This window comes from Cheilinus undulatus, linkage group 12 (genome assembly GCF_018320785.1).
Source record: "Cheilinus undulatus linkage group 12, ASM1832078v1, whole genome shotgun sequence".
Classification (NCBI taxonomy): domain Eukaryota; kingdom Metazoa; phylum Chordata; class Actinopteri; order Labriformes; family Labridae; genus Cheilinus; species Cheilinus undulatus.
In genome coordinates, this window is record NC_054876.1 from 37850129 (window position 1) to 37864316 (window position 14188).

Genomic DNA, 14188 nt, shown 5'->3' on the forward strand with positions numbered 1-14188 from the left:
TGATTGAGTTTGTCTGTTATGACCCTGAAGTGCTAATTTATCTTGTAGATGGATTAAAAAGAGAATACATCTTAACATTTTTGAAATTCAAGCTTAAAAACAAAACAAAACAGAAACATTTAAAATCTATTATCATTATCTTTCTTTTTTTTTACCTGCAAGAATGAAACTTGGAAACTATTTTCACCACAGATCTTGAATCTTGCTGTGTGTATTCATCATCAAAAAATACTCTATCACACTTCCCATAAGCCACATTTACCTGAGAAGTCCAGATAAACACCTTCAGATATTAAAAACAAAAAATAAGGTCTGAATTGCTCTTAATATTTTAAGATAAGATGTTTGTATGGATTTTCCAGGTGAAAGTGGCTTATATTAAGAGTGTGAAGACATTTTTACTCAGAAATTAATTTCTTCAGATCTGGCTTTTTGCTGTGTAGTTAAAAAGGCCAGAAAGTTAAAATAATTCAGGATTTAAAGGTTGTGCAGTCGCTTTAGAGCCAACATCAGGAGCTAGAAGAGACAGGAAAATACAGGACAGTATTCCCTGCAAATGCACAGAGAAAAACCAGTTTGACTATTTGCTCAGAGTAAATATGTTTAGTGGAAAAAAGCAGCAATTGATAGAAAACATAAAAAGCAGTTCTAATAATGCCAGCTAACCCAATTCCCTGCACACAAATCCTATTTAAAGGGGGGGAGAGGTGAAATAGATTTTACGTTCAAGTCTAATCCAGCTCAGTGACGAAGAACAAACCCACCCACCCAGACGCAAAGTTCAGTTTGAAGATCACTAATGTTTTAATCATCAGCAGATCAGCATCAAACATCGTCAAAGATTGCAAATCTCTCCACCGTAACACTTCTACAACAGGATCATGCTCCAGTATCTTTATCAAATAATAAAACTGCTGTTTTCCCCTTTACCATTGAGTCAAGTGGATAAGCTTTTGCAGTTTAACTACTCTGGTGTTAAATTAGGATCCAATTACTTTTCACACACATTGCAGTGGTCTAAATGTGCGTCAGCCTTGAGGAGCTGCAAGGCGCCTCGGCTGATTAAACTGGAGTATGGTTGAAAACAGCTCTCAACCCATAATTTACAGCTGTAACTGAAGCACACAAAATATTAAAATAATAGTGAGATATGTGTTGTTGGGAAAAGGGAAGCAAAGTAAAAAAACAAGCGTCCTGTCAAGACAGAGTAAGGGTGCTGCTTAAGTCAACATAATTTAAAGAAAACTCTTTAAACTGAAGTTACTAATAATCCTATGAAGATCAATTTCATTGCACTGTCATACTTAGTCTGTATTATGACAGTAAAGCTTTGCATTTGTATTTAACTAATATAGGCAGTCCATCTGTACTGAGATTAGCTGTGTCCCAATTCAGGGACCGTATCTCTCAGTAGAGGCTTTTAAAGACCAATCATATCACAGCAGCATGGTGAATGCAGTCCCATATTGAAGGATCCTTCAAATGCAGCCAGCTTACAGTACATGACATCTTTTCCCAGCCATAAAGGTCTATCTGATGCATCCTCCATGGCCCAAAGGTGTATGGCAAGCCAATTTTTACAAGCTGGCAGACTCTCAAGTAATAGGTTATGCTTTCACATGCAACTGGTATTAACTTAATCAAATAGTTTCCAATGCTAATCTTTAACAACAATGAGGGCCTTGAAAGTTAAAATTATGTTTTATATGCTGGGTTTAGTTTTGTGGTGATAGAAGTTGCAAAAGAAAACCGTAGACCAGATAATCTCATGTCAGTTTGGCCCTGAGCTGTCTGAGACTGGTCCAGTTTAAGGATGTATGATTAATAAAACAAATACAAGTTTTTTGAACTATGAAGTTTTTCTGCTAAGATGGAACGAAACAAATGATGTGGAAAGAAGACTGATATGGTTCTTTTACAACACAATCACAGCAATGGCATCTGAGGATGAATTTTTCATTTATAACTGAGAGAGTTATAGAGAGAATGAAACAGCACATTACGTGAGCTGTTGTAACTGAAGAAGATCCTCAATCTCCACATTACAGTCATGGATATGATTATTGTTGATGTACAACTGAGTCCACTTGGTATAACAAGCTAACAAGCTAAGTTGAATGATAAAAGTGAATGAAAATATCCCACCTAACACTTGTGTTTCCTTGTCATCTCCCTCTTTCCTTGTTCCTTGCCAGGTTCTCAACACAAGCGACAGAAAGAAAAAAAAGAATGGAGTTACTGGCTACAAGTTTTGAACCATGTTTGATGCGTTGCAGTAGACTACATATGGGCTGTCAGGAATCAGTACAGTCAAAGGGATTTGTCACCTACTACATTTTCCTGACAAACAGTATGCAACGTACTGCATGCTGCATTCAACAGCAGCATGTAACAGAAGAAAGCAATATCTCAGTTAATGCTTTACAATGTATCACTCACTTATGTCTGTAAAAATCTCAGTAGTTATTCATTTAAATTTGAATGGTTTTCACAGAGATGAACATTTACCTGTGTTAGTGAAGCAGCTTGCAGAAGGTAAAGTAACCAACATATGGTTCTCGTCACTACATCTGGTTGAATGCATTTGTATTTTTTCTAAGTAAGTATGACATACAGATATACTTTGCATACAGCAGATCTCACATTTGTTCACATAGTGCATACTACATTTTGGCTACATGCTGCTTGTAGGCGGTTTCAGACTTTACTAACTTAGGTTTCAGCCTTAGTTGTAGAGTTTACGATGAAGAAACAAAACACAGTTTTCCCTTTAAGGCTACTTTAAGGCTACTTCTGTGTTGGGGGGGGGGCAGCACTCACATCTGAGATGTTTTTTTATTATTACTATAATTGTTATTTTTCTTTTTTTTTTTTTACCTTTAGCATTATCGTGTTTGAAAACAACTTTTTGCTTTGTACTCCATTCTTCCCTAGTTTGACTGTGGAGTGATGCTTTGACTGTTAGCAGTCAGAGCCGGAGGTCATGAGGAGGATGAATCCAGTCTCTCCGGATGAACTGGTCCAAACCCCAGATCTATATGTCCATCTGGATATTTGACATCAATATGGCCGCCGCTGACTCAAGTAGAACTGGCCCAGCCTGCCATCCATGCTTCAGTGCATTACAGGCCCTTCATCAACAAAACCCAGGCTAGAGAGCCGTTTTCATTGGCTGAGAGGAAGAGCGTCAAACTTACGTCCTTACGTTGGTGTCAGTCTCTACATGAGATGTTCAAGGGACGGAGAAAGTGTACGAAAACAAATAACTTCTAAATTACAATAAAATGTGCATCTTTACTCATAATTTTACGACGAAATTTATTCGGTTATTGATTTCCGTGTTTGTATTCTATATTTATATTATTACAATACTAATTCAACAATATTTTTTTATTTGAAATTGATATTTATTTCGAATTTTTAAGGAGAGCAAACTTGTCATACAAACATAGTAATAATCTTACTCAAAATAGACAACACAGAGCAATACATGAGTGTCAAATGCAGTACTTTGGTTTGTGCAGCTGAAAAGAGTGGGGGGAAGTGCAAACTTATTCTTTACCACATTTATATAGTCAAATTTAATTTTGCATTATAATAAACAGATGTATTTACCCTTAGTAGAATTAAGTCCTGTGTTTAGATTGATGAACAGGGGTGAAAAATGCCTTTTGACATTGTATGCTGATTAATCTCACTGTAATGCCATCACCTAACCGGCTAAAGAAACTCTGTAACTTCCATTGGAACACATTCAAGTTCTCTTTTTATAATTTTATCGATAAAAATCCATATTCAACAGATTAACACTATCCCAGATTGACTAGTAAATTCTGTTTCAAAAGCTATTAAAAAGTGTTAATACCATTCAGAAACTGATTGTTTTGTTGCTATTATTATTAAATGTAATGCAGTCTTTCTCAAATGATCAACATGTGAGATTAATTGCAATTAATTATCTACCAAGCCTATTATTAATTAGATTAATATTTTAAATGACTTACAGCAATACTAAAGTTGTTTTACCCCTAATGAATATATTTTACTATCAAATTAAAAGTTGTCTTTATCAAACAACCAAGGACCCCTATATGCACATACCTTCACAAACTGAAGTGCAATATATTATTATCAAATATGGGACAATATTGTATGGATAAAGTGGAGGATGAGCAAAGAATATTAAGTCTTAAACAAAGGCTTACGAAGATTATCTTTGTCTTGCAAAATTGGACATAAATTACACATTTGCTTTAAAGGTATTAATATTTAACAAATACAATTTGATATTGATTATTTCATACTATCCAGGAACATAGGAGTGGAGGGTGAATTTTTGAATTGCTGCACACAAACGCAGAAATAATAATAATAAACTAAAAATGGAAAAAATAAATAGTAATGGCAATTTTTGTCACATTTTAATCACATATAGAGCAATATTTTGGAGCCTCCTTTTTTTCCACGATGAATAAATTTAAAGATGGCTTAATTAATAAATGTGTTGTATGTTAAATATGTATCTTTATTCAAACGCTAAATGCATTAAATGTTAGCTACGCTAATTCCAGCATTAGCCTACTATATATTTATATGCATGCTAGCCTTTCCACCTACTGATGCTAGTCTACAGAATAATTCTAGACGTTTTATAGCAAAAATGCGATTGTCGTAACTTTGCCTTCCAGGCTCCAACTGGAGATCCGTTCGTCAGAATTCCGAGGCGACGATGGGTCCCTGAAGGGCTCATATGTCTGCGCACTGATGTACCTCGCGGTTGTACACTGTGTGATTGTGTGAGGGTAAAGTAATGTGGGGGGAGGTAACCCTGCTGTGATATGAAGGACAGGTTAGGCTAGGCGTAGGCCTGAGCTCCACATCTGTCCTGCTGCCGGACTCTCGGGATGGATTTCGTTCTGAGCGGAGTGGCGGCATGCGGCGCGTGTCTGTTCACCAACCCGCTGGAGGTCGTCAAAACGCGGATGCAGCTTCAGGGAGAGCTCAAGAGCCGGGGCTCGTACCAGGTTTATTATCGTAATGTCTTCCATGCCTTTTACACCATCGGGAAAGTGGACGGACTGGCAGGGCTACAGAAAGGACTGGCACCTGGACTGGTTTATCAGTTTTTTATGAATGGAGTCAGGCTGGGCTCGTACGCCATCATTGAGTCTTCCGGTTACATCCACACGAACGGAAGGGTCAGCGCGGTTAAAACCACGATAGCTGGAGCTGTGGCTGGAGTAGTGGGGGCCGTCATGGGCAGCCCAGTGTATCTGGTCAGTAGTTGGTTTGATGCATTCTTTTTGAGCATAATTTTCTTTGTACTCATCCTTTGTAAGCTGTGACATCTCAAGGTGAGTTGTAACAGTGGGGAAAAAGTAAACACATGCGTCTCCTCTGACAGGTTAAGACTCACCTGCAGAGCCAGTCTACATCCTCCATTGCAGTTGGACATCAGTACAAACACCAGGTAACTTAATAACCCAGAGTGAAAGTGTTACACATGATTAGCATACATTAACAGCCTCCCCCTCTTCCTCTCAGGGGATGGTCCATGCTCTGGCAGCCATCTACAGGGAGCATGGCATCATGGGACTGTGGAGGGGCTCCAGTGCTGCCGTACCCAGGGTCAGCGTGGGCTCAGCAGCGCAACTCTCCACCTTTTCCTCATCCAAAGAGCTGGTCATAGACTTACAGGTTAGAATATTTTTATTCTGGGTCTATGGGGATCTACTAAAGTTTGAACATCTAACTTAAGGAGTGATGAGAGGGACCGGGGGCTGAGAGGAATCCTGTTTCTCCAGCTGTCCACATGAACATGCTGTTCAAGAATAAACATAGCTTCACTGTGGGGTATGGATAGGGTGGCCACACAATACCAGAATTTTTAACTTATGTATGATACTAGATAAAAAACAAAGGATACAGATATAGAAGTAGCAGGCATCCAATATTTGCTAATTTTTCTTGTAATTTCTTGCTGAAACGTTGCCAGTGAATTTGTGCCATCTAGACAGGATGCAGCAGTTTGTGTGCAGCTTTGTTTGATACTTTTTTTTTTCTTAAATAAGAATATCCCAAAATTGTGGGCATAAAACATTTATTTCAGTCAAGACCACTTTGTCAAGAAACACACATAATTTGCAGCCATAAATATGTCTTTATTAGCAGTTATTAATTCACACTTGTGCTATTATTTATGTTCGATGGTGTGGCTGTTCTGGGATCCCCTGTCCTTCCACAAGCCTGCTTGGAAAGCATTAAGCAGGAATAGCACACATTTCTGCTCTTGCTATGCCGATAAGGAAAGTCTAAGGCAGGGAGGGAAGCAGCAAAAACCCAGAGTAAAGCAGGAATCGGTGACAAAAGAATAACATTTGTTAAATCAGAAGAAGAATGAAGGAGGAGCTGGGGTGGAGGAGGGTTGCAAGAGTTGCTTGCAGAAAGAGCAGCATAGTGTAGGCAGGTAAGAGCAGTTTAAATAAGGCAGCCTGAGAGCAGTTAGCCAGTGGCTTGCTTACAGTAAAACAGCTGGCTGTCAGCTAATTAAGGCTTAGCTGACCACAATTATGGTCTGCCTGAACTAACGCTATGTGCTTGATTTTTGTTGCTGTATTAAAATATGTATCAGTTCCGTTTTATTTTGGCTTCCAGAACTCATTCTGGTGCTACTCCTTCATATTTTCAGGGTCATCATCACCCAGCTTGGGTTTTTAATTACAGTAATCTGCAGCTCTCTGGGAATCTGTATGTAGCACCAGAATTCAGAGCCACTTAAAGCGACTTTTTCTTCAAATAAACCATCTTTAATTGGTTCAGACTCAGTGTGGGCCTATCTTTATCAACCTCAAAGAGAGGCTGCTGGGAGATAATCCACCGTGCCTCGACATCACTGAAGAAGAGGCACACAGCTTGGTTAATTGTTAAACAGGACTCTCACACTCAGCTCAGGTACTTAGGTGCCAGTTGCAGGAACAAAGTTTGTTTATCAGCTCACAATAAAGTCTAAGTAGAGTCATTTTCACTGTGCTGCTGATTATCCTTTCCTTTGTTAACTTTGTTTCTGCAACTGATCAACACCTGAGTACCTGGGCTGTGCGTGGAGTCCCCTAAATTCTGGTATTGTGACAACCCTGCCTCATGTCGTTATAACATTACAGAGTAACGCATTCGCACATGAGCAAGAGACAAGTAGGTTTCCTAGCCTGCTGTTTCATAACATAAAACAACAGGGATGTTGCAATGCCAGATGTGATGCTCCCAGTAAAGATCAAACAATATTGACATCTGTTTCACAACCACAGCTAAAAAAATAGAAGTCCCAGAGATCCAATATTGGGCCTTTCTTTTGTTTAAATACTAAAATTGGTTTCAAACTCCTGCACGCTGTCACTTTAAACGTTGCAGAGACATAAAGCGTAGACAAGGTGACCCCACCTTCTGTGTTGGCTTCAGAGGTAGTAACAGATGTGAGAGAGGTGAAAACAGGATCAGCGGAGCAAGTAGAGGAGCACAGCAGTCTGTGCGCATATAGAGCTCCTGCTGTGCCATGCTTTTTCCTTCATCCTTCATTGGCAAATTGCTCTACAATTTATGATGGGGATGTTACATCACTCCGTCATTATCATTATGGTTGTCTCGTGGAATAAAGATGACAGGGCTTTGTTTTATTGCTGTCACAGAAATGCACAATGAAAACAGAGGGTGAAAAAGTTCCAGTGTCTTTGTTAAATATTCAACAGTACTCCTCCCTTCTTTTGGTCAAAAATTGTGTTAGATCAATGTCAGTGGAACATCTTTAGGTTAAGGTCTATTTTTCTCAGTACTTAGATGATGTGATACTGGGGCTTTTGCACCGTCAACCTTCTGCAGATCTTGAGTCCTGACTAGTCTATGCTATTCAAAAAACAGATTAGTGAAGAAGAACAGAGTCAGCAGCTTAATGAGTCATGCAAATAATCATTAGTTGCAGCTTGGATTCAGACACAGGCTTGGGGAGAGATGATTTGCAGTCAGTGGCTGCGTACAGTTCACAAAAGCAGTCATTGTGGCTCTGACAAAGCATGAGGCTTGGACTCTTCTGGAATAGAAACTCGACACCTTTCATTGGCCCCTCAGGCTGAAAACATGCAGCTTACACAACCGATAACTTTCTGGGACTTGCTGCTGACCCAGCTCAAGTTAAAAAAGGTGCTAAACCAAAAAGAACTTTATCAAGGAATAATCAGTGTTGGACTCAGCGATCAGTTGGTAAAACCAGATTGTCCGGTGTACTGATGTCTTAAACGACTTCCTTATTTCCCAGACTTCCAATAAACTTACTTCCTTAAATAGTTAAAGGGGTGTGTAAGGGTGGAGGAGGGTCAGTATCCTACCCCAGCAACCAAGAAAACACTCCCACATCCTTATTACATAATCTGCTGCATAACTGTGTTGAAGTGCTGCCTGTAAATGTTGTTAAAGTTGGCAGTATGTAAATCTGTGCTTTGTGCAGTGTTCATGAAACAGTTATAGATTTTTCAAAATAAGGTCTTCAAAAAGGTTTTGAATTGTTTTACTGCTATGTTACCTATTTATTATTATATTATAATTATAAAGCCTGTGCTTCGATAAGTTTTATTATTTTACTATACATACATTATTAAAGTAGCATATGTTTAGAATAATACAGTCTTATTTAGGTATTTAGAGGTACAGAAGTTTAAAACCTTCAATTCTTCAATCATATTTTGAAAGAAAAGCCACTTAAAGCAATGTGCACATGAGTTACCTGCATTTTTTGTTTACAAGTAGCAATAAATGACCAAAAATTGGGTGACTACACCTATATTTTTGTTGCCAGGAAATTGAAACAGATTTTAATATTACTTGACCATTTGGTTTTCACTAGAGTTTTCTCAAAGTTAAGAATATTGGCTTTTGACTCTGGTCTGGGAGATTGATGGTTCAAATCCTAGTCAGGTCCTTAACTTTGGATAAAAGCATCTGTTATTTTGTAACATCAGGAGTGCCACATCCATTTCCTGGGAGGCATGTGGTCAGGGGCGGAGTCAGACAGATCAGTTACATCAAAAGCCATAGACACCAAAACAGCTTGGTCTCAGCAGGACTGAAACAGATTTTAGACATGCAAAAATCCAATACTAGAGTTTTTTCCCAGCAACAAACTTTACAGGCATGTTTTGGGGACCTCTGAGAACAATGTAAACTTGTCTTAAAAGGGTAAAATAAGTCCCCTTTTAAAGGTATAATCCAGTAGATGTCGTATTTGAGTACCAGTCCGTTGCACCAAAATAATACTCCCTCCGCAACCCTCCTCCCCCTCCTCTCCTCTTCACCCACCCCTCCTTCTGTGTCAGGACGTGGCAGGACTGATCTGCCTTCAGATAAGCAGCCCGAGGCGGATTCTCTCATATTCCTTTGAAGAATGTTTAACCAAACAGTTTTTTCAGTTGTCTGGTGTCGGTTGGTTCTCTTGCAGAACCGATGGATTTTCCCAACACCTTTTTTGTGACGAAACTCCACCATTAGATCTCATGACATTACAGTTGTTCAGTTCCCTTAAAACCCACTTTTTCAAAGATGGATGGGGAGAGTGAATTATGGGTCTTGGATAATGAAATGTGGAGCTGTGCTCTACAAACAGTAAATGATAGTACTTCTTATGCAAAATGTAGTATTGATTCAATCAAAAGTTTCCATGGAGTTCATTTTTCTAAAGCAAAACTTGCTAAACTACTCTATATGCCAAATTAAATGCCTGCAGGGACTGGAGGCATAATACTCCACCCAGCTTGACCCACATGTTCTGTTTATGTCCTGCTCTGGTAATTTACTGGACTGGTATCTTTAAAATGCTGCAAGTGGTAGCATCCAACCTACTGCAGGAGCTGCTGTAACTAGTATCACACATTAACATTTCACTTTAAAGAAAATACATTAAAGGATCCTGACATACAGTATCCATAAGTGTGCTGGGCCATTTCTCTCCCTCCATGTGAGTTCAATAAAAAATGGCAATTGTTTTTACCAAATATTTTAGCTCTGTCCTATCCAAGTAAATACAGAGCTGAAAACAACAGACCCAGAGGGAGTTTTACTTCACTCTTTTTTTAATTAAGTCATTACTTACTGATTAATCTAGTATCTATTCTACATCTGAAATATAAATACTTTATATTATACAGTAAACCTTCAGGTTTCATGATTGCACTGTTATTTTACCTTTCCTGGGCAGCAGGTTAGAGATTGAAAGCAGGTTTGACTACAGAATGAGTCAGTTACTCAAGCTCTAATTATAGACCATTCTTCTGTTTCGCTGCATGTGGGAGATCATGACCAGTTATAATTAGAAATAGCTGCACACATGCCGTTACCCAGATGATGATTAGCTGCTCTAGTATCACTGCACTGGAAAGGCTGATATCCCTGATTTCTCACTTTTATCACACTATGACTGAGGGCTGCACCTTTAATCCCAGGTTTATATAGAAAAATTTGTATCTACAATAAACCTCAAAAAGTCTGAGTTTATCACAGTAAATGGTATTTATGTAAGAAACGTGCAGAGAATATTTAAATGATGCCTATAAGATGGAAGCCTGGGTATAATGGCTATGCATTCATGCTTTGATCTAGCAGATTAAATTAGGGATACTTATATACCTTTATTCATTTATGTAAAACCCCTTAAAAAAGTGAGTTGATTAGTTCAGGAAAATTACTTTGCAAGCATTGATTTTCTGTAAAACATAAAAACTAAGACATGGATCATATAAACTCTTAGCTTTATGTTTAATTATTGCAGATCGCATCAAGGTTGTCAGACAGATTTTTGTTTCTTAAAATGATTGTAATACCATGTGTTTAAACACAATTAACTCTTTTCATAGTTGACAATATAAAACAACACTGTACCTTTAGAAACAGCTCAGCAAATGGCGTGTTTTAGCGTCTTAAAAAAGGGATAAAACGTCAGCAAAATTTCTGTAAAGGAATGTATTGCTCATATATTGCAAGCAATTATGAATTTAAACAAGAAATTATCCAATATTAGGAACGTATGTCTTCTACTTTTGTAGCAGAGGCATCCCAACAGGGATTGGTGTTGGAATTGTATTGGCATGGTGTCCAAGTTTAAATTTCTGGTACCATTACAGCCTTTCTGCTTGTTTTTATAGCAAAAGTGAAAAAATATTGCACATCTATGATGTTTCTCATGTCATACTATAATGTGGAGCTCATGTTAAAGGTTGTTGTCTCACCTCTTTGTTGTATTCTCTTTGTTCAGATTTTCAAAAAGGACAGCTGGTTGGTGGCCCTGAGCGCCGGTATGATCAGCAGTGTGGTCGTGGTTCTGGCTATGACGCCTTTTGATGTAGTGAGCACACGACTCTACAACCAGCCCGTGGATCATTTGGGCAAGGTGAGGAGGGAGAACACATGGGGAAAGATGCACTACAGTGTTTTTTTTTTTTCATATTAAAGCCTGTTTTTCATTTTTCAGAAGGTAGTGTGGTAGTTTCATGATGTAACTTTTAGAATGCACATTAAGGCAGTGTATGTGATGAAGACTGAGCAGAGGTACATTGGGTTGTTCTGCTGCTTTTTTTGAAACCATCCATTGTGACTCGAATTATAATTTTTAACTTGTTATCCAAACACTCCTCAGATCCTGCTGGAACAATCAACATATCTTTATTTTCTCATCTCTCAGGGACAGCTTTATAAAGGATTTGCCGACTGCTTTGCTAAGACGCTGAGGAAGGAGGGCTTGTTTGGACTCTACAAAGGCCTGGGAGCCTCTTATTTCCGACTCGGCCCTCACACCATTCTGTCTTTGTTCTTCTGGGATGAGCTGCGCAAGCTATACCATCAGTTCAGATAACACCAGGGACATGGAAATTAGAAAATGGGTAACTCATTAAGCTGTCAAGGTTAAATGACTCTTCATTGAATGAGTTTGTTATTATGAGGTCAAAGAGAAACCAAGAGAGACTCCTCTTCCTTGATGGGACAGAGGAAGAGCAAAGGTGATGTTATACACTCCATTATGAAAACACTTGAGTCTAATGAAAATATGTCAGGAAGAGGAGGAAGAAAATTACGTTACTGCAGCCAAGAGTGCTGACCAATTCTGTCCGTAATATTTTGTGGTAAATGCACTTTGATTTGTTTTGGCGCCATATGTGCACAGATATGATGATAGCCAAGTAGGAACTTTGGAGAATAGACTTTTCTATTCGTTCTTGGGGAGAATGCAACCATGTAAGGGTTCTTTATTAGCACTGAAACTCTTCAGTCATGCCATTCCAAGAGATATAAATAAGTCTGCACCAGACAAAACTCAGTACCTCCTGCAGAAAGCATCAAATGTGGCCCAGTGTCAGGAAAACTGAATGCATTGTGCCATGTAGATCCAGTTTGTAGACCGGCCAGATTGATACAACAGCTGTTTATTGCAAAGCTAACACAGGCAACAGTGTTAACAAGTGAAGGGGGAGGATGGCATGTCAGTCTGATATAACCAGAGGAAGAAAAGGAATAATAATTGAAATATACTTTTTTTAATGGCACTTAACCAAAACCTGTTACAAAGTTTTCACAAAACCTAAAAATCTAATATAGATACGCAAAAGTGAGGGAATTTAGTAAGAAGACCATCTGAAACATTAGCTGTAACTACATAAATGTTTAAAAAAAGAATAAAACAGGAAAACTTAAAGTGATGGTTGAATAAATTAAACTGTAAATACGGCATATATTCTGTATACGGTCTGAAATACCAGCTCAGTGGATTAAAGTAAAAACTTGAGTTGGAAATGATCAAAAATGCAAGCAGGTGTTATAAAAAAATATCTACTGCCTTACATTTGCTGATAGTAATGCAATATACAAATACACCTAAGAGGGAAAAATATTGTAGCTGAAGGATTTTCTAAACTGCTCTGAACATCAAACCTGCAGTTAGAATTAAGAGAACCTGATTATCTCTGAACCACCAGTGAGCCAGACACTACTTTTACAGCCTTAAATGGAAAAAAAGGAAAAATGCAGCTCACATAAAGACTTTATCCATAGTACAAATTTTCAAAGCACTTAAAGCCCAAAAGCCTGCTAACAGGAAAGCATTAAGATATGAAGAACTGTGTTCTACAGTGTTGGTGCAGATTTGGTGCTTTCGCCTCATGTTTTAAGTGCATGATACTCTGTGAAGTGTCAGACATTTCATGAAACATTGTCAATTGCTGCTTTTAAAAGAGAAAATCATTTTTGCATGAAACATTCAGTAGTGACACAGACTTTAAGGACACATTAGTCCTCTTAACTTCTATAACACAGCACAGGACATTACTTTTTAGTGACGGTATTTTTAGTAATGAAGTTTGCTCAACCAACGTTGCCACTGACTTTTTTTTAAATACTTTTAAAGGAACTTTTATTGCTCTATAGAAAGCCCATTTGTGCTATAAACCATGTGTGTGGTTTTGTTGGAGTATATAAGTCTGTTTGATCAACTCTTTTATTGATTTACCATGAAGGATCAGACAAATCCAAGTAGCAGCCTACTGAAGATCCAATTATAAGAATTATAGTGGATTAGAACGACTTAAATTGTCTTCCCCAGACAATATTATTAGAACGTGATATCTTTGAATAGCAGCTTGCAGAGAGAGATTTCTATCAAGTAAAACTCCCTTAATGCAGTTTTCTTCAGAGTGGTTTAGACGCCATAAAGTATCACAAATACAAATTAAATGTGATGCAAGAACTTAAAAGTAAAGGTGCCATACCATTATCATAATGGTGAAATGTTACTGGTTAGCTAATGTAGCTAAAGAGCTTTTAAAGAATAAGAAGTGCAACACTTGAAGAGGTAGGATAAAGGACTAATAGATAATGCCAAGACGCATTCATAAATGCTAAATGTGGTTCGAAAATTGCTCTGCTCGTTCTGAAATGTAAAAAGTGATAACGGCAATAAATAAACCTCATGACAACTTTTGTAAGAGTTGGCAGTGTTACTGAATGTTAAATGCAGCCGTCTGGTTTTATTTCATGAATGTGTTACTGTCACGGGCAGCAAGAGCTCCTGTGCAATGGACTTAAAGAGTGAATAAACTTTCTGACTTTTTATCACTTGTTTTTGATTCATTTCATTTTGGTGTATTTCACACATTCAAAATGT

The 14188-nt window shown here is 38.1% G+C and overlaps 1 protein-coding gene across 1 annotated transcript; it reads left to right on the forward strand.

Annotated features, from left to right (window-relative positions):
• Positions 1-4751: 4751 nt before the first annotated feature.
• On the forward strand, positions 4752-14107 carry slc25a35 (solute carrier family 25 member 35). Its single transcript, XM_041801059.1, has 5 exons — positions 4752-5276; positions 5405-5470; positions 5545-5697; positions 11291-11425; positions 11717-14107. Exons 1-5 carry the CDS (start codon positions 4905-4907, stop codon positions 11885-11887), a joined length of 897 nt encoding a protein of 298 aa, XP_041656993.1. The 5' UTR covers positions 4752-4904; the 3' UTR covers positions 11888-14107.
• The last annotated feature ends 81 nt before the right edge of the window (positions 14108-14188 follow it).

Coding starts and splice junctions, on each gene's coding strand:
- slc25a35 (XM_041801059.1), top strand. CDS start 4,905: ATGGATTTCGTTCTGAGCGGAGTGGCGGCATGCGGCGCGTGTCTGTTC. Junction 5,471..5,544: donor GACATCAGTACAAACACCAG/GTAACTTAATAA, acceptor TCTTCCTCTCAG/GGGATGGTCCATGCTCTGGC. Junction 5,698..11,290: donor AGCTGGTCATAGACTTACAG/GTTAGAATATTT, acceptor CTCTTTGTTCAG/ATTTTCAAAAAGGACAGCTG.